This window comes from Dendrobium catenatum, unplaced genomic scaffold, assembly GCF_001605985.2.
Source record: "Dendrobium catenatum unplaced genomic scaffold, ASM160598v2 fragScaff_scaffold_621, whole genome shotgun sequence".
Taxonomy (NCBI): Eukaryota; Viridiplantae; Streptophyta; class Magnoliopsida; order Asparagales; family Orchidaceae; genus Dendrobium; species Dendrobium catenatum.
This window is the reverse complement of record NW_021319083.1, coordinates 8,703,907-8,724,441: the sequence shown is the minus strand read 5'-3', so window position 1 is coordinate 8,724,441 and position 20,535 is coordinate 8,703,907. Positions and strand designations below refer to the sequence as shown.

Sequence of the window (20,535 nt, the reverse complement as noted above, 5' to 3'; positions counted from 1 at the left end):
GAAGGGATTGTGACTTTGGGCGATCAAGTCATTAATAAGAGTACACGTTTTAGATATCTTGGATCAATTGTTCAAAGTGATGGTGAAATAGATGGGGATATTATCAACAGAATTCAAGTTGGATGATTGAAGTGGAGGAATGCATCGGGCTTGTTATGTGATAGAAATGTACCCCTCAAACTTAAGGGAAAATTCTAAAGGATGGTAGTGAGGCCTGCAATGCTTTATGGTGCCGAATGTTGGCCAGTAAAAGAGAAGCATAATACTAAGTAAGTGTGGCAGAGATGAGGATGCTCAGGTGGATGAGTGGCTTTACCCTTAGAGATAGGATACGAAATGAGCATATACGTGAAAAGGTTGGAGTAGCTCCAGTAGAAGATAAGATTAGAGAAAGTCGCCTTAGATGGTTTGGTCACATAAAACGGCGGCCTTGCGATGACCCGGTTAGGAGAGTAGAGGTATTAGATTTGACTTATGTTAAGAAAGGTAGGGGTAGACCTAAAAAGACTTGGTTAGAAAATATTAGGAATGACCTTTCTTTATTAGATTTAAACGAGAATTTGACTTTTAATAAGACACAATGAAGAAAAAGGATTCATGTAGCCGACCCCACGTAGTGGGATAAAGGCTTGATGATGTTGTTGTTGTTGTTGTAAACAAATCTAACAATTTTTAAATTCATGCATTTAAAAACATTCAACCATTCTTCAATTTCAATTAAAGTAAATGCAAATAATTTCTCTACCTTTATCCCCCCCCCCCCCCCACACACACACACCCCACAAAGACAAACCCCTAATTTCACCTTGCTCCAACCATAGGTTTGACCATGATATCCTATCTCTCTCTCTCTTTGTGCAAAGCAATGCCCTAAAACTAGAATTTTTTGTGTTATTCTTCAAAACCTCTCTCTACAAACCTTATTTCTACAGTGCTTTCATAACCAGAAATGCTCGTGTTATCCTTTAGAACCTCTCTTCAAAGTTAATATATGTCAAGATATAGTGTTCACCTTTGCATCTAGAATCTCGTGTTTTCATTTAAAACCTCTCTCTGTCACTCACATATATTCTCATAACCCCCCCCCTCTCTCTCTCTCTCTATGACACTTCTGCATTACTCTTGCAACTAGAATCACATGTGTTGCAAATTGAGATTGAAATGAGCAAACTTATAATAAGACTAGACTTGGTTTGAGATCATATGGAATGATTTCGAGCTGATATTGAGCTAAGCATGAAATCAATTCAAAATCAAACCATTAAAAGCCCTAATGGAAATAATTATCTAGATAACGCAATGAAATCCACTTAAGAAAATAAATTTGTCATGCTCTTGTTACTCCTTTCCCCTAAAAATCACTTTAAACTTTTTTATCTTGATAGAATTTTGTAATCTACATGGGAGGCAAGTCTTCCCTCTCTTTCTATGTGAAGCACTATACTTCAAACTTTACATCAAACAGACAAAGGAAATAGTTTCACAAATTTACCTTGTATTTTTTTATTGCTGCACTCCTAAAATGCATGGAATTTGTTTGAATGCAACCAAAGAGTCATTAATGCTGTTGACGCTAATTAATATGAGCATCTTCTAGCTACACTACCAATCGAATTAGTACTAATCCCAATAACTAGTGGCTGACATTTGAAGTTGAACTCCAGCCACATTTGAAGTTTAACTCCTATTGAAACATTGAAGATGCTCCAACTAACTTCATGATTGAAAGCATTGACAAACTTTTCTTTGACTTCATTTTTACCAAATTATGTTTGGGATTTTATTACCAAGAATGCTCTAACATCGCCTATTGATCATATTGTGGCTCAATAAAAAAAATTAAAATAAACATCATACTTTTCAGAAACTTTGATTAGTCATGCGTTTGCTACTCAGAGAATAATTGGATGGAAAGAATGGTAGAAACTTCAAATATAAATCCAGTATTCTGAAACTCCTTTTCAAATAAACTGCTCACTTGATTCTTTTTGGGTTTGGACCCTTGCTCCAAGAAGACTGCAAAAGCATCAAGCTTGCTATGACTGGCTTTACCAATGGAAATTCCTAAACCTGGTTGATTGTAGAAGCGACGAAGATCTAAGAGATTTGGCTTGGTACAAGGATGATCTGTATGATAAATAATGTTAACTGTTACTTTCTTTGCACTTCCCAACTTCTGCTATTGCGTGTTCTTACATTTTTTAATTTTATATTCTCTTTCCTTTCTTGACTGAAGTGACTATTTCTGTTTTCCCAAGAAATGGGCGCAAGGCATTGCTGGTTCGTTTAGAAGCTTTAATCAAATAGATAATAAATAAAAGCACAAGTTTATGTTTAGCAGAATCAACAATGAACTATAGTGTACAAATTTTGAGATCTCAATTGAAAACAAACATCAACAGTATCTAGGAAACTAGAGTATTCCACCAAAAATGCACCTTTTCAATTTCATCAACTTCATTAGCTTTAGATGCACGGAAATTCAACGCCTCTTCCTTCTGATACCTAGAACATGCAAAAAATCTTTAGAGCTTAGGTAGTGCCAACAATTTGCACACGGAGAAATATGTATTACAAAATTTTGAAGTGCAAAACATGTGTATGTGCCGTAAACAAGAAATAAAAAACCAACTAACGTTCTTGTCTCAAACAAGTGAAAATTCCTAAATATTAGGTACATACAAGAACCATGTAACATGTTACTGGAGCCGACAAAAGAATAGAGGCAATCCTAGTGCAGGTGCTTGTCACTGCTATAGTCAAAATTTATTGCATGAACTGAGAACACTATTTCTTTTTAACCGCTATATATTTCAAACTCGACTTAAAATTACTGATAAGTCGTATCATCATGAAAAAAAGAATTAGAAAGGTCTAGATGATAGCCTTTGACACCATCGTTCAACAGTTAAAAAATCTTTTTGTCCAAGAAATTTCAAAATTTTCCTTTATATAGCATGCACAGGAAAAACTGCATTTGCAAATCCCAAAACTAAATGAGAAAAGATTGAGTTTTATATTAGATTGACAACCACTTATAAAACCTAAAAAAAATAATTGTTAGGGGGCAAGAACTTGGATGAAATACATCATAATCTTGAAAGTAAGTTCCAGGTAATGAATTAAACTATTCTAAACCATTATTTGTGCTAAAGGTCTTTGTAGAAGCATTAAAAATTAGATTTTGATAAGATCGTGGAACTGTTGAAATGTCCCAAGCAGTTTCAACCTTTTGTTAGGAGACAAATCAAACAAACTCTAAAGTGGTCATGAAATATTAAGCGCCTTTTCGGAGTCCCAAATATGGCTAAATCGAACAGAATGTATATGGTGGCTTGTAAGTAACACGAGATTACAGGGAGAAAAATTGTTTGGAAACAAAGCAATTTTAAAATGAAAAATGAAGGGCAGCTTTATTCATAAGTAGAGTAGTAATGAAAAATTTTAGAAAGAGAAATAGGATGTTCTACCAATTCATGCCAAGGAATAACGCCATTGGGAACAAAAAAAGTGGAGTTTCCAAATAAGGCTTGAGACCTTTGAGAGTAATCCAATAGGAATATGCCATTACACGTCCTAGCATAACAAGATGTACTCTGATACAAATGATTTTCACAATAGGAGCAATAATATTTTGTTAGTCTATACTATTGGAGTAATAATACTTTTGGAAGCGTTCTTCTTTATATAAACTTAAATCCTGGTTAAGGATTTTGATTCATTTGTATGTGTTAAAGGAATGTCACCCTGGGAAGTAGAATCCCCCCCTCAGTGAATTAGATTGGAAAGAACTATTGAAGTAATAAGACTTTTGGAGACGTTCTTTATATAAACCTAAAGCAGTGGTTGAGGATTATGATTCATTTGTAGTCTTTGATAAAGAAATATCTGGAAAAGGTGTAATCATTTTCATACTCTTATTTATATCAGAATTATCTAAAAGAATTGGTAAAATTACTAAAAAATTATCTTCCACTACTATATACTCCTGTTCTCCCTCTAAAGAGAAATTTTTTTAAAGAAATGATCTTTAATAAAGCTTACTTCAATACTTCAAAAAATCTCTTTGTGATAGGATTAAAGTATTTCTAACCTTTTTTTATTAGATGCATAGCAAAGCCCGACGCATTTTTCAGGTTTAGGGCCAAGCTTTGTCCTAGAATTATATGGCATGTGCACATAACAAATGCAGCAAAAAATATTGAAAGCAAGGTCAATGATCCGAGTTATAGGAAAATAATTTTTGAACATGTAAAGATGTTTTAAATTTCAAAACTTATGATGGCATTACATTGACTAGATACAAGCAGTTAAAAGAACATTTTCCCAAAGCTATTTGGGAACAAAGCATGAAATTGTTTTTTTCTTTTGCTTATACCTTTTTATCATGTAGTATCATGATAATTTGATTGATGAATAACCCCTTTTTTCAGAAGGAATATCCCTAAATTTTGTTTGAAATACTCAATACCATTGTGAGCCCAAAGAATGTCAATCTTTGACTGAAATCGATTTCAATCGTGAGAAAAATTTCTTTAAATTTATGATCAACCTTAAAGTTTTATCCAACAAAGAAAACCAGCATAATCTTATGTGATGCCCAATAAAATTTACAATTCATTTTTTGACAAATAGTTTTTTGACGTCTGGGTGCAATGTTAAATAGGCAAGGGTTCCCACATCATGAACGGATGTGGGTAAAGAAACTAGTCCATGAAACTAAAATTAGGCTAGAAACTTGGAATATGGGTTCCTTTACAGATAAATTATTGGAATTAATAGATATTATAATCCATAGGAAGATAAATATTCTATGCATTCAGGAAACTAAATGGGTTTGAAAGAAGACTAAGGAGATTGACAATTTAGAATTTAAACTATGGTATTTTGGTAGGAGTCGTACTAGAAAGGGTATAGATGTGATTATAGATAAGAGTTTGAAGGATAATGTTATAAAATTAATATAATTGGAGGAATGTGATAGGGGTGTTATCACTTAGTCTTTTGCATCTTGGTTTATTTAAATAAATTGCTCAATGCATTTCTTCCAAAAAAAAAAATTAAACCAGTCATCTTTTCCTAAATAAACCTTCTTAATTCCCTCCTAATCAAATCAGTCATCTTTCCCTAAATAAACATTCCTAATTCCCTCTTAATTTAGTCTTCTATGGTAAGTAATTAATCCCCTTTGAACCCCTCTCTCCTTTCCCGCCATTCCCATTAGTGAGGCCCACAGGGCAGCCCATCACAACATATCAGAAACAGAATAAATTCAGCAACCTAAATATTTGTACTTAGAAGTCATGTCCCAATAACAGTTCTAATTCAGCAGGGGTAATGGGTATAGGAGTTGGGGACCTTGATCATTCGGCCAAATCAATCACATAAATGGGCCCAATATTGACATTGTTTAAAGACATTTATTTTAGAAGTCAGAAAAAATGTGATATGGATAAGATAATAAGTCACTACAAAATTAAGATAATCATCATAATTAGTCATATCCCAACTATTTGGGTTGTCTTTATAATTTTCATTTTCTATCAGTTTCTGCCAAGAGCTGTTTAAGGTGTTAAACATATTCTTTCCAAAATCATTTTGAACAACTTCTATCTATATTCTATTAATCTATACATTGTCCTTCCTAATCCTTCAAAAATAACATAATCTTCTTGTGTATTTGATTCATTTTGAAATCTTTGTCGTGCATGTCCAAGTCATAGCATGTAGAGAGTAAGGTGTTAAAACAACTTCTATTCACAGTACCTTAGATCTAGTCATTTTCATTCCCAATCCTTTAACAACTTTAACTTTTGTCTAGTGGGTGAATTTTCAACTCTTCATTGTGCATGTCCAAACCAAATCTATTTTCAACCACCTTATCTTAAATAGAAGCCGATTCAACTAAAACTGCAATATCATCATTCTTCCTGCCTTAAGCGTTAACAAAAATAAGATATAACATGTTATATAGCTAGTTTCTAAAAGCATTTCGGTAGCAATTAAAAGCTTCCAATCCACATTAACTTTCTAATATTAGCAAACTATGAACAAATCATTAAGTTAAAGATTCTAGAGAATGATATCTTTATATAAAATCTGACCATTTCCTTCATCGATTTTCTCTATTTCTATATCATTCACATTTTCCACAATTCCTTCTTCCCCCTCCGTGTAGTTATTTTGTATTTCACTTAATAGTCAACATATGCACATTTAAAGAGAAAAATAAAGATAAGAACCAATATAAAGTCATTCGTTAAGACGTCAAAAAACCAAGCATAGCAGTGAATGGAAAGAATTGAGCCATAACATATAAAACATAGAAAGGCCAATAAATTTAGTAGAAAATGAGAAAAAATAGTATTGTTTGCAATTAAATAATCATAAAAAAGAAATGAATAACAGGAAAAAATGCAACAAGCACAAACATTTAATTATTAAAATCAAAACTTATGGAGTATGCTACAGAAGAAAAAAAGATGTTGCAATGAAAAATTAATATAACTTGTTGTCTAAAATGCGCTTTTCTGCCTTTGAGGACGAGTTGGCCAAGGATTCAGCCAGAACTTTGAGCTTATCGACCTGCAAATTAAGGTATACAATCATCTAAAAAAATTATGAATAGAAAAAGAAATCACTTTTTAATAACAAAGAAAAAGCAAATTCATGAAAAAAATGGTGGATAAAAATTTTTATCTGGTAAGATCTATTATCTTTAGTCATTATTTCAAAGAAGAATATTGCGAGGCTAAGAAACAAAAGTGTGTAAACCAAGATTAAGTTCCTTCTAGAATATTAAAATTTCCTAAATTTTGTTCCCTCAAAATCTCTCTTTGAATTCTACGGGTAAGTGAGCGAATGATGGAACGCTAGCACAGTTAGGAAGGAGTCATTGAGTTTGAGCAGCAGTAGAGGGGTGTATCCCGGAGCAAACATTTGTTAGTTACAATGAACAGAAGGATGGGCATACCTTGCGAAAGAATAGAAATAGAAAGGAGAACAAAAAAATTTAGAGGGTCCTCATGGTCCTTTGTCACTAGCATTGGTTTAAAAAGAAGTCCAGAAAACATTACGCTGATCAAAAGTATGCAACATTATATTACAATAAGGAGGTAAAAATGGTATCATTTGTTGAAATAATTATACACATTGTCCGATAAAAATTCTTTAAATGTTTGAATTACAAACAGAAGGTCATAGCACGTCTACGAGTGAGATAGGCACTGTATTTTCCAAGATATAGATACTAAATACTTTTTAAGTTCGTAGCTTCTCAAGAGAACCTATGCAGTTAAAGCTCAATTCCACGCACCAAGTACCAAGAGTACTACTGCTCAATTCACAAGCATATAAATTATTTCAATGAAAATGAGGTATAGAGACAAAGTTCAAAAAAGGAACTTAATAGAGAAGCTAGCTATATAGATTACAAACCTTCAAGAGGTTATCTATAATGTTGTAGGTGAAAATAAGCTCTAATAGTTTTTAGCTCCTTGGATCAACAAAGGTAATTGGAATTTCAATGGTTCTACTCAAATAGTTGTAACAAAATCCTCACATACCATTCTTTCTACCACAAGAGTTTGGAGTTTTAACAAAGTCAATCAAGAAGGTAATAGGTACTAACTTTACAAATCAATTTACTATTTTTCGGCTTTATATCAAAATAAGCAAATTCAAAATGATAAGATTTTTAATCATAATCTAATGAAGTGAGATATAGCAAAATTTGTAGTTAATCTTTCGTAAACTTTCTAGTTTCCAAGCCCATTTCCTTTTTAAGCAAACATCTACTCAAAATTGACTGATTAGAATGATGATCAAGAATAGTTACCTAGAATAATGTGGCCTCTCAAAATTCATGCTACCAAGAAATTTCACCCTCATTTTAAGACTTGATTTGAATTCTGGTTTCTAATAAGTGTAAACCCCTATAGTTAATTACCCCTTATGATAACGAGAGAACTTTCGATTAAGGCTAGCCGTTAAATAGGTCGTAATAATTACCTAACATATAATAACAGTGATTTTCATGTTTGAATTTGGTTTTGGATTTTGGAGTTTATTATTTGAATTTTATCAAACCATATACTTAAAGCGAGTGATGGCGGAATGATGACGGGCCCGATTAAGATCCTATGTTTTCGCCATCTCGGGCTATTATGATCCTTAATCTACTTAGTCAGAGGAGGTAGTTGACCCAACCTGACATAAGGAACCTTATTGACAGCCATGGATTGCTTCATCGAAGAATACCCTATAGATCTAAGGTGGATGTTTGTCAACTTTAGTTAACAAAGGGCTTTAAATCTTATAAAGTGTACCCTATAATTCATTACTCAATGGACTAATAATTAGGGAACATATGGGTTTTAGTCATGACCGTAAGATAGTGGTGTCATTTTATAGCAAAATCACCCCGTCAGAGGAAATGTGCCATGTCCCTATTAGCGATGAATCAACTGAGAATGAATTGTAGTAATACATTCCACAAGATATCTGCTCTTTGTGGCTGAAGTTATTCTTCAATTCATTATCCTCGCCAAACCTTTGCGAAGTGTGGATGAATTTTAGTTTTGAGTTTTTGTTGATTAAATTTCCATTTAAATGTTTAGAATTTGATAGATATTAAAATTTGAAAATTTAATAGGCTTTGAGAATTGACCCTCCGGTTGAGATTTACATTCAACACAACAATCATTGAGGTGTTTGAGCACTTCTAACAAATCCGCGAAGCATTCTTAGATCTTGCATTTAGGAGCTTGACGTAAAGATTGGAGCACATGCGAAATATTTCATTTCAAGAATTTAAACTATTGGCAAGATTTGAATTTAGGTTCTGAATGAATGATTTTAGACTTTTGAGGGTATTCTGAAAATTATATAGCCCTCTCTGATTAAGATTTCCCGTGTTTGAGCACTAGCAAATCCGTGAAGCATTCCCAAATCTTGCATTTAGGAGCTTCAAATAAAAATCATAGCACATGCGTAGCAAAAACAGTGATGATAGTTCTATTAAACACGTATGAGAAGCCATCAATGTTGGACTGGGTAACACTTGTTTAACAACCTAAAAGTTTCAATACTTTGGATTTCTCATTGTTAACTTGATTAAGCCAACTGATTAAGCAAGTTGAATAAATAGAGCATAGGATGACGACATTGAAGGTTGCCTGTGTAGAATAAATAGTTGAATGAATTAGAACCCATTTAAGCGACAAGCAATGCTGTTTAGACTAGTTGTATTTTATTAGACATGTGATGAACTAATCAAGTAGTTTCAACCTTTGCTTTTATAAAAAACTTTTGGCAATTGTAAGTAATCTATGATGGTTTTTTTGCTAATCATTCAATCCAAGAATTGTTTCTTGTTATTAAAAAAATGAACCACTTATTATGATTACACATATATTCCGATCTTTAGAAAGCTTCCACCATACACAAATATGTTGTATGAGTACCAAGTGGATGACTAATCTACCGTTGATCTCCTACCCCTTCTCCTATATAAACCATATGTTCTAGTGTCTAAGGGTTATTGTTTCTTTGAGTGCAAAATCTTAATGAATTATGGAACTACTTAATTCTTTACAAAATTTAACACTAGCTTTGATTTCCAGTATATTAATTTTCTCTAGGTTGGGAGACTTGTCTATACAAACAACAAATAGGGCCCAATTTGCATGCGTCATATATCAAGTCAACTCCATTGTTGCAATGCTTAAGGGAAATATAATGCTACAAGATATCAAACAACAATTACATGCCAAATGCTCTGTTGTATACATTTCTTGAACTTAGAATGTGAAATCTATATTCAGCCCTATAACATAAGGGTTATTTAGCCCAAAAGACTCATTCTTCATGCTATCAATCAAGCTTATAGTAATACTAGATAGCTTATTATCCAACCATCCTAGTGGGTACTCACGATAGATGATGTCAATAGCCATAAGAATTATCACATATGGAACCATTTTGAAAACCATTGGCCTGTGAACCTTCTAACATAATACCTCCCTTCATATCTTTAGTATCTCTGATAGAAGGTTCAACTGATTTGATTTGAACCTCTTGTCTAAAAAAGAAAAACCTGTATTGATTGGTGTTTTGAGAAATTTGTGATTTTGAAAGTGCAACAGAAGCATTTTAGTCCAAATTGTCACTGATTATCCTAGATAAGTTATTAGCTAGTGGCATTGTCTCATTCCATTATTTTGTGAGAGGTATGAATGATTCCAAAATATTTGAATATGATGATTTGTGTAAAAAGAATCCTTCTTAGAAAAATATGCAACCATTCATTATAAAATTGAATAACTTTAAATCCCTCATGAGCTTTAGAATTAATCTTCAATATTTTTTTTAAATTAATTGTGTGAGTCATTTGTTTGTTCAAAATTTTTGGAATCTTTCGGCATCCCCTTTCCGCAAAGAGAGGTTGGAAATGCACTTGCCTTTACATCCAGTTGGCCAAATCCAAGATACAACAAAGCAAGGGCTTTAGGACTATTATTCCCGGCATAAGTCTTCGAGTCTTCACTTGCTCGGTACTTGTCTCTTTTTTCTTTTTTGTTCTTTCTTCTTTCTTTTTCTTTGGCGTCTTCTCGAAAATCTAGCAGCCTCCCGACGTCTTCTCGAAAATTCGGCAACCTCCCGACATCCTCTCTCCGCAAAGAGAGGTTGGGAAGGCACTTGCCTTTCAATCCGTCTAGCCAAATCAAATATACGACGGCGCAAGGGCTTCGAGACGTTTATTCCTGGCACAAGTCTTTGGGTCTTCAATTGCTCTCTCTCTCTCTCTCTCACACACACACACACACATTTACTTTTTTCTCTATTATTTACAAACACTCCACTATTAAAATCATATACTTACAGGCAGTTGTAGGGATACTGGTTGGTTCGGCCTGTCGAAAGTAGGAGACTGTGTCAAAGTGCAACTGAGGGTGTCTTGTAGCCTGGGGGTTCCTTGCATGTGGTATCGAGAGAATGGGAGAGGGAGGTTGGGTTGGATATTTGGCCGATTGGGAGTTTCGACCAAAGGAATCGAGCGAAGGAGGAGGATCGGGTCGGACGACGGAGTCGATTGGGGTCCTGCATGCGTGAGAAGGCGGGAGGCTGGGTTGGGCAGCTTCCTTGCATGGGATAGAGTGAGATGGGCTTAGCTACGAATGAGGGAGATGCAAGGGAAGGAGTCGGGCTTGGGGGTCTTCCTTCGGCTTCCTGTGTTTGTGTGTGGCACAAAGATACGAGAGGGAGAGATCGAGCGAGAGGGGGAGCGGGCAATTCCGTGCATGAAAGTTGAATGGCGAGCGAGAGAGGGAGTTTTGTGAGCATTGGAGTACTTTTTTGTGATGTCAGTGGGTAGTTACGAGAGTTATGAGGGAGAGGGGGAATTTAATTTGAGGAGCGAATCATTGCGTCGTTTGGGAGTAAACTAGCGAGAGATGGGGTTAGTGGTCAACAAATATCTCAAAATAATAATAATAAATAAATAAAATTCAAATAAGTGAAAGAATTTATGTGAAAACTAGTTTTCAGCACTTGATTCAGCAATAGGCTTAGAACATGTTGCCACAAGGTAAGGAAATCCTGCAGCTTTCTTGCATTAATTAGCATGAGTACATAACATTTTCTATTTCATGGAAATTTGTGCTGCCCATGCATCAATGAAAAATTAAACTTCACTGATATCAATAACTCAAAATAATAATAATAATTAAAAATAAAAATAAAAACCTAATATTACTCATTGGCAACATAGGAAATGCCCTTTGCGTTCAATTTGAACTCATTTTCAGCATCATATATAGGTTATATATAAGTAACAAAATGCACTCTTGATCCATAAGCTCCGCAGATATTGAACTCTTATACGTAAGACACCATCTGAGCACATGCACGGAAAAGATCGCTTGCACAATACGTTAAAAACATGCTCATTTTATAGGTGAAGGAAATATATCTCTAGCAACATACCTTTTGATAATGGATCTCAGGTGAATCTCCAGGGTTTATGATTTTCTTCTTTAGAAGTAAGGCTTCAATTCTTGAACATAGACGAACTTCTGCAAGTGCATCTTTGAGAGCCTAAAGTTATCAAAACACTTGAATAATAGTCTAATTTGAAATTACTTAATTACTAAATTAACTCATTATCATCAAAATAGAGTAGAAGACATGTTGCATGCTAATATTTTCATAAATTAAAAATATACATCACAGATCAATAAAGCGGGTGCAAAGTTGCCAGTTATTAAAAGGCATAAACATAAACAAAGCATACATAACATTCTTCAGGTGTTCATACCCACTCAGGCCCACCCCTCTCCACCAAATATTAAAATGAAATATAAAACAAATCATGCAAAGATGCTCACACAAAGAAAATAAACGTGAATAAAAAATATATATCCTTTTGATAAATACATTCCAAATATCATCAAGACACTTTCAAGTGTGCTGAGGTATTACTCTTGCAATGCTGATGTTAAATCTTCAGCCCAAGCATCATCTAAAAAAAGATGAGCATGGCTAAATGAAGAGGAAGCTAAGGTGGGTTCCATTAATAATGCAAGATAACAAAAAAAAATCATATATCCTAGAAACGGTATGCCATAGTGTTATGACTGTTCTGTGAAAGTAACAATCGCTGAAGATATGACCTGCATAATAACTTACTGCAACAACCAAAAGGTACTCATATTTTTTCATACAAATCCGCAATACTTTTTTGAGTTATAGAGCAAAAGTTATGAACGCAGATGCTTGAAAGCACAAGAAAACTGAAACAATTTTCAGCTTTATCAGGCCTTCAACTAGATACGTGTAATTATCATTATCAATATAACAATTACAAAGGAACAACATTTCTTCGTTGAAAAGGGCAAGAAAACCCCAAAAAGTGCAGCTTATATTTCTTCATAGATAAGAGTAGGCATGCACCGACTCTTATTAGTCAAATATTATAAAAGATAGCTATCTAATTGCTATTAGTTTATTTTTCCTAATAATAAACATTAACTACTCAGCAAAAAATATCAAAAAATTACCATCAACATTCTAAGGCCAATGGTATGAATCACCCAAAAAATTAATTTTTAAAAGGACAAGCGGATTAATAATTTCTTCTCATTTCTCAATTCCATGATCTTTTCTATTGCTTCCCTTCATACTACGACCAGAAGTTGACATAGGACAAGAAAAGAGGACAATCCTTTTCACTTTAATGATAAGAAGAAATTTCTCTTATCTCTTATCAATTGATTTGGTATTAAATAAGATAGGAACATTTATTATTAGCTTTCTTCCAATGATGTGTTCATTATAAGTTCTTTTTAGTCTAATGGCAATAAATTTTCATTTACCAACTAGCTAATGAAATTGTAAATTTATTAGTCCTAAAATTTTGATCCTTATCTAATTTCTTTATATAAGTATAATTCCTAGAAGGTCTCCTTATTAAACAAAGGTGTTATTAATACTGCAAGCTATGGCACATGTAAAAACAACAATGATGATAATTTTCACATCTTCTATGGATGTAGTACAATTTCTCATATTTGGACGGAACTAAATAGCCTTTCTTGTACGTCTTCCCTTTTCAAGTACTTGGACTCTGCCTTTAATACTTGGAAAAATGTTTATATTGTAAAATGCTTTCAGAGAACATTGGGAGGTCTACTTTTTACATTCATATTAACCATTTCAAATGAAAGAAATGTCAAGTGTTTTCTTGACAAAAAAAAAAAAAAAGAATCCTTGACACTATCCTTCTTTTGAATTAACAATGCAAAATAAAATTTGTGCGGTAAAATCAACATCACCGGGAAGTGAATCACTTTCCTTCTTGTCCTCTTAAGCTTTTATTGAACTGATTCTTTTTCATTCCTAGAAATCTTTCCTTTATTTTAATGAGAATGGCTTGCTCAATTTTCAACAAAAAAAGTGTGAAAATCATATATTTCTATTTTAACAATCCTACATAAATAGTTTTGCATAATTAAAATAAGAAAAGTATATATAAAATAGTAAAATAACAAATGAAATAAAAATTATATGATAAAAAAACAACCCCCCCTAAATTGCCAAATTGTATGTGGCTAAGTTAGTCCTTGAATATCACATTTTTCTAATTTAGTCCCTTGGCTATACACAATTGATCCTAAATAATTCCTCAAGTAAAAATTGGTAGAAATTTGAATACAAAATTGATCCCAATAGAGTCCCCGAGAGATCATTTGGGATCAATTTTGTTTAGTGGAGGGACCAAATTGGAGAAATATAAAACTCTGGGAATAGATGGGGTCTATTTTGAAACATTTTCCCTTATAAGATAATATTAGAGAAATACTCAACTTATTAAAAGAATATTATAGAAGTAAGTTGAAGAGTCCATGAGAAAAATCCAAAACCTAAACTTAAAAATTAGCCAAACCTCCATAGTTAGAAGGGTTGCTTTCTCTGATGTTTTGTCCTGGCTTTCACTTGAAGAAATTTGCAATGATTTAATCCCACCAATGCTTTGCCTAAGTTTAGCTACTTCAGCATCTAGTCTGAAAACAAAGCACATAAATAGGAGGATCGTAAGAGTAGCTCTCATTCTTCTTTATATTTTCTGCAGAGAAGAGGGAGAAATAAGCCAAGGGAAGATCAGCTATAAAAATAGACAAATTATGCTTACCATGCAGTTTCAAATTTTTTTCCATCTCCACTACAACTGTTTATAACAGGAAAACTACATAAAAATATTATGAACTCTAAAATATAACATGACTAACTATCAGTCAAATAACAAAGCGTGTATGTCGAACATTAAAATGGAAAGGGCCATTTGGAAAGAACATGACACCTGTTTAGTTTAACTTTATTAATGAAAAAAATGTAAAATTAAAGCTCAGCTAACAAATAAATGTATCACAACCACAGCTCAAATAGTCCCTGCATCTAATCAACAATCTTCAACACAAAATAAGCATTGGAAAAAGCTTCCCTATTTTAAAAAATCCTGCATTTAGTAGCTTTCAAATTCATATGATGCACCCAAGGCAGCTATGAACAAAAGTTAACAGAGCATGTCATAGGAGAATTTACAAAAAATCTTTCATATCACAGAGTGATGTAGAACTACGTATGGATGCAATGCTTTTGGTTAAGATTTTGCACAACTCTTGATTAGAGAAATAACAAAGAAAACTTTTAGCAATTTAAAACAACGGAAGAAAACAAAAAAAGGGGTCACGCCCACATAGGCTAAGTCACATAACCAGAGATTTGAAACTTCAAAATAAATTAGAAAACAACATAATGCCAAAATAGCAGTTTTAATAAAAATCCCTAGTCAAACAATGAAATTAGCAAACACATGAATACACTCAAAAATCATACGTTTACTAAGCTTAGCAGAAGTAGGCGACGGTCGGCCTTTGTGACTATAATCAAACCACGAGAAAAGTTAGACTCAAGAAATAAGAGAAAAGGGATGTAGGAAACCTTCGTCAAGGATCGGCGGCGATCCTCCACTCGATAATCTCCAATTGTTCCTCGATGGCTTCCACCAAAGTATTCAAGATCCGCTCGATATAATCTTCCACCGTGTGGTAGACACTCGGGTTGACGTCGAAGAAGGTTGAATGCAAGATGCACACGAACCCGTACTCGTCGTAGGTGAGGCCGTATTCTATTTCTGGATCAACCATCTATGCGAGAAGTCGCTGTTTTGACTTTGGGAAGTGTTGGACGGCAAGGACAAGCTTTGTTGAAGATACTATGGTGATGGGGAGCCGGTGGGAACTAGTAGACAGCAAACTGCTTCCTCGATGCAGCCTTTGGAAGCTTTCAGGTTGAAGGAAAACCAAAGGGAAAGTTCAGGAAATTCTGGCAGCAACTTAGAGTGCAGGAGACTTATGAATCAGGTCAGCTTTAGGAGGATTTTGGAGAAATAAAACCAAGCAAAACAGTTGAGGGGCGGCTGGATTGTGGCCAGATTTTGGAATTATTTTCAATTTAAGAGGCTGAAATAAGTGGACGGAAATTGACGTGACTTCTTGTCAGAGAAGGACTTGAATTGTTTCCAAGAAAAGAAGGTAGCATTAGGAAACTAATTTAATTTTAATCCCATGAGGGGCCGGCGGCTTATGTAGGGAGGAGGGGATTTAATGTGGTAATTACTGCTTAATTAATAAATCAAGATTGGAAAGAAAAATCTCATCCTCTCTTAATTTAAAATTTAAATAAGAATTGATTTAATAGGTTTCCTAAAATAAGATTTATAATTTAAGTAACTATTTGAAATTCAAATTGATTTGAATTTATTCAAATAAGAGTTACCAATTTTATGAAATCTAATTTAGGAAAGAATTGAGAGCAAGTGGGAAGGAGGGAGAGGCCAAGGAGGAGCCGGCGGTGGAGATTGGCTGTGGGTGGGGCGGTGGATTAGTGTGGGAATTTGGGTGATGGGAAAAGGAATCGGGACGGGAGGCTAGGTGGCCGGCGGCAAGTGGGGGAAAATTTGTGGAGCTCGGTTGGGAAGAGACGATGGCTTGGAGATGGAGATGGTTTGGATGTAATGATGTCCGGTAGTGGTGGTGGAAGGGAAAAGGGTAAAGATAAAGAAGAAAACCACGAACCCGGCCGTCTCCAAGGTTGGTGGGTGATGCGCCGATTTCCCTCTCCAAGGGATCTCTCTCCGATCTCTCAAGCTCTCTAACGAACTCCAACAAGAAAACATAATTCTCAAATAATCATTCATTACCTTCGAAAAGCAAACAATGGGCTATAAATAGCCTTGTACATGAGATTCAAGAAATAGAAAGACGACAATGCCCTCGGGGCTTACATACGACATCCCTTACTAAAGGGGTCCAAAAGGAAATCACATAAAACAAATAAAATGATAACTGGAAATAAGAAAATATAATCATAACATAAATAAATAAAAAATACAATGACTCGATCGTGGCCGTAGATCGGCGGCCACACCTCTGATAAACCTTCCATTATCTAATGTCCCCATCACAGAGCCCACCTCTCTTAACCTGCCCTATTTCTAAAGAGGTTGTCTCTTCATGCAACCAAGTATCTTGATTTATCATCCTCGGTGATTGACTGAGCAAATAAGGTAATCCACACCTTGAATTAAAATGCAGCAGCAGCCAAGACCGATAGATTGCTTTTGATGCCAATTTTTTAAGAGGAAGATACTCAGGGTTGGGTGTATAGGGTGGAGCGTTACTTTGTTATCAATGGGCTGACGGACAGGGAGAAGCTCATGACGGCGGGGCTATGTTTGGAAGGAAAATCACTAGCATAGTTTCAATGGAAGGAGGCTAGATATCTGATATATTCATAGGAGGGATTTAAGGATTGTTTGTTAGAACATTTTTTAGCCATTCAGGAAGGAGACCTCAACGAGCATTTATATGCTTTAACTCAGGAGGGGATAGTCATGGAGTATCAGGAGAAATTTGAGTTGTTGTCGAGTAAGCTGAAGGAGGGTTTCTGAAGGGTAAGAAGGGAATTTCATGAAGGACCTTAAGGAAGTCATACAAGCAGAGCTCAGGATTTTGAGACCTAAAGGGCTGAGGGAGACGATGGAGCTAGCTCAGAGGGTGGAAGAAAAATATTTATCAAAGGGAGAAGGCCAGTCGAAACAACACCATGGAAGGGACTTACAAGAGTACCTCTACGAAATTGGCACCGAAGACCCAGATGGTGTTGTTCCAGAGGGAAGTGCCGAAGGGGAAGGGCACTAGAGTTTGTCCTAGTGGCAATTTCAAGCGCCTCACGGATGCAAAGGTGTAGGATAGGTGGGCAAAAGGGTTATGCTTTATGTGTGATGAGAGATTTACACTGACACATAGGTGCAAGGATTAAGCCCTTCAGGTTTTGATGGTCTGAGAGGGAGAGGAAGCGGGGACGAGCTGGAGCAGGACGTAGAGGAAACATTACAATTACATTTAGATGTGGCAAAGGTGTCCCTAAACTTTGTGGTGGGATTCACTCCAAATCACATCATGAAAGTGAGGGGGCAAATCGAGAAACAACAAGTGGTGATTTTGGTGGACAGTGGGACTACACATAACTTCATCTCGAATTGAGTCGTGGATTGATTGAGGTTGTAATTGGTGGAGATAGAAGAATGTGGGTGATGATGGGGACGGGTAAGATAGAGAGGAGTCGGGAATATGTAAAGGGGTGGGGATGACTTTGCAGGATATTCAAGTGGTGGAAGACTTCCTTCCACTGGACGTGGGAAATATAGATGTGATTCTAGAGATGAAGTTTCCTGACCATGGAGGTTCAGGTAGAGGAAAAGAAGGTAGTGCTGCGAGGGAATGCTATTTTATGCAAAACCATGATTTCACTTAAAACCATGCTCAGGAAAATCCAGGGTGAGGGCCTGGGGTACTTGGTGGAGTTACAGAGCATAGAGGGGGTCCAGGAGCAGGAGACAGGGGAAATCAAATTGGGGGTCCAACAGATTCTACAACAATTTCAGGCAACCTATCGGGTTACCACTAGCACTAGAACATGAGCACGCCATTACCCTAAAGGAGGGGACATATACTATAGGGGTCAGATCATATCATTATCCCCAAGTTCAGAAATATGAGATAGAGAGGCTGATCAAGGAGATGCTTGAAGCAGGGATCATTAGATCTACTATGAGCCATTTCTCTAGTCAAGTTCGGCTGGTGAATAAGAAGGATGACAATTGGAGGTTTTGTGTAGATTACATGGCTCTAAACAAGGAAACGGTGCTAGATATGTTTCCTATTCCAGTGATTGATAAACTCTTGGATAAGTTATTTGGAGAAGTAATCTTCTTCAAGATTGATTTGAAGTCGAAATATGATCAAATAAGGATGAAGGTAGCTGAGGTGCACAAGACGGCCTTTAAGACACATAAGAGGCACTACGAGTTCCTAGTGATGCCCTTCGGTCTTACCAAGGCCCCTGCCACCTTATAGTCCCTCATGAACTGAGTGTTCCAGTCGTATCTCAGAAGATTTATCTTGATATTATTTGATGACATCTTGATATATAGCATGACAGAAACATAACGTTGGGAACACTTGAAAACAGTACTAGATACCTTGAGGGACCATAAATTGTTTGTCAATTGGAAAAAGTGCTCGTTTGGCCAATCATGGGTAGAGTATTTAGGACATTTGATGTTCAGAAAGAGGGTGTCAACTGACCAGTCCAAGGTTTAGTCCATGGTGGACTAGCCTCTTCCTAAGAACTGGAAGGAGTTGCGCGGGTTCTTAAGGCTCACCGATTACTACATAAATTTTATGAAGGGATACGCCGCCATTGTAAGACCTTTGACAGAAGAATTGAAGAAGGATAGCTTCAAATGGGGGAGGGAGCGACACGAGCTTTACAAGAGCTAAAGAAAGCTATGATCAACGTATCAGTATTGACGCTCCTAAATTTTGGGAGACCATTTGTGGTGGAGATAGATGCGTCCGATTATGGGCTGGGAGCAATACTCATGCAAGGCCAAAGGCCTATTGCATATTTCAGCCAGGTGCTAGTAGCCAAAACAAGGCTCAAGTCTGTGTATGAATAGGAGCTGATGGCGATTTTTTTGGCTATTCAAAAGTGACGGCCCTATTTGTTGGGGAGATATTTCTAGTTAGGACAGATCAGAGAAGTCTGAAATATTTATTGGAATAATGGATGATCATTGAGGAGCATCAGATATGTTTATCAAAGTTGCTTAGATATGGTTTTAAGATTCAGTATCGACAGCGCTTAGAAAACAAGACAGCATACGTCTTATCTAGGAGGGTTGAGGAACCCCAGTTGGCAGCCTTGTCAGTACTAATGATCTTAAACTGGGAAGCATTGAGGCGGGAGAGCGAGCAAAATGAAGGGTTGACGAAGATCTGGGAAGAGTTGTGATAGGTACCACTTGAGTATTCCAAGTGATTCCTATCGGATCTTCGCCAAGACACGAATATTCCGCTGTTTTCAATAGAAAACAGCCACCAATAGTGGAAAAAACTGAGAAAATAGAGAGAAAACGTTGGAAAAACCACTAGTAGACGATCAAAACCAAAGCAAGATACAATGTTCTTCAATTTGAGAGGAAAAACAACTCTCCCACAATCTCCGGCAACGCCAAGAGCCCAAGCAAGAAACCCTAGAACACAAAACTCTTTTCAAAAACAAGGTGAAAACCTAATTCCTCTCATAACTCCCTATTAATACAATCTAATACAAAATAAAAGCAAAAGGACTTCTCTACCCTTCCTTCTCCCTCCAAAAACACTTAAACCATGTTTGAATTTCAAGTGGACCCCACCCCAACCCCCTTTCCTCCTTCCGCCTGTTCCCTGGCCCGTCTCCGCCTGGAGAAAACCCGGACCGGCTGGGCCGGTCCAGGTTGAGCCGGTCCATGCTGGACCGGCATAACATTACCCCCCTCCCAAAGTACCACCTTGTCCTCAAGGTGGAAGGCAGGAAACTGCACTGCAATCCTCTCCAATGGCTCCCATGTGGCCTCATAATCTGGGAGGC

The 20,535-nt window shown here is 35.9% G+C and overlaps 1 protein-coding gene across 1 annotated transcript in view; it reads right to left on the bottom strand.

Annotated features, from left to right (window-relative positions):
* The window catches only part of LOC110111175, a 60,286-nt gene that overhangs the window by 15,984 nt on the left and 23,767 nt on the right, over positions 1 to 20,535 (bottom strand). Inside the window, exons 7-10 of the mRNA XM_020842936.2 lie at positions 14,444 to 14,561; positions 11,986 to 12,096; positions 6,509 to 6,585; positions 2,439 to 2,505 (exon numbers count right to left, since the gene is read on the bottom strand). Of these exons, the coding sequence (XP_020698595.1) occupies positions 2,439 to 2,505; positions 6,509 to 6,585; positions 11,986 to 12,096; positions 14,444 to 14,561 (373 nt within the window). The remainder of the gene's footprint in view (positions 1 to 2,438; positions 2,506 to 6,508; positions 6,586 to 11,985; positions 12,097 to 14,443; positions 14,562 to 20,535) is intronic.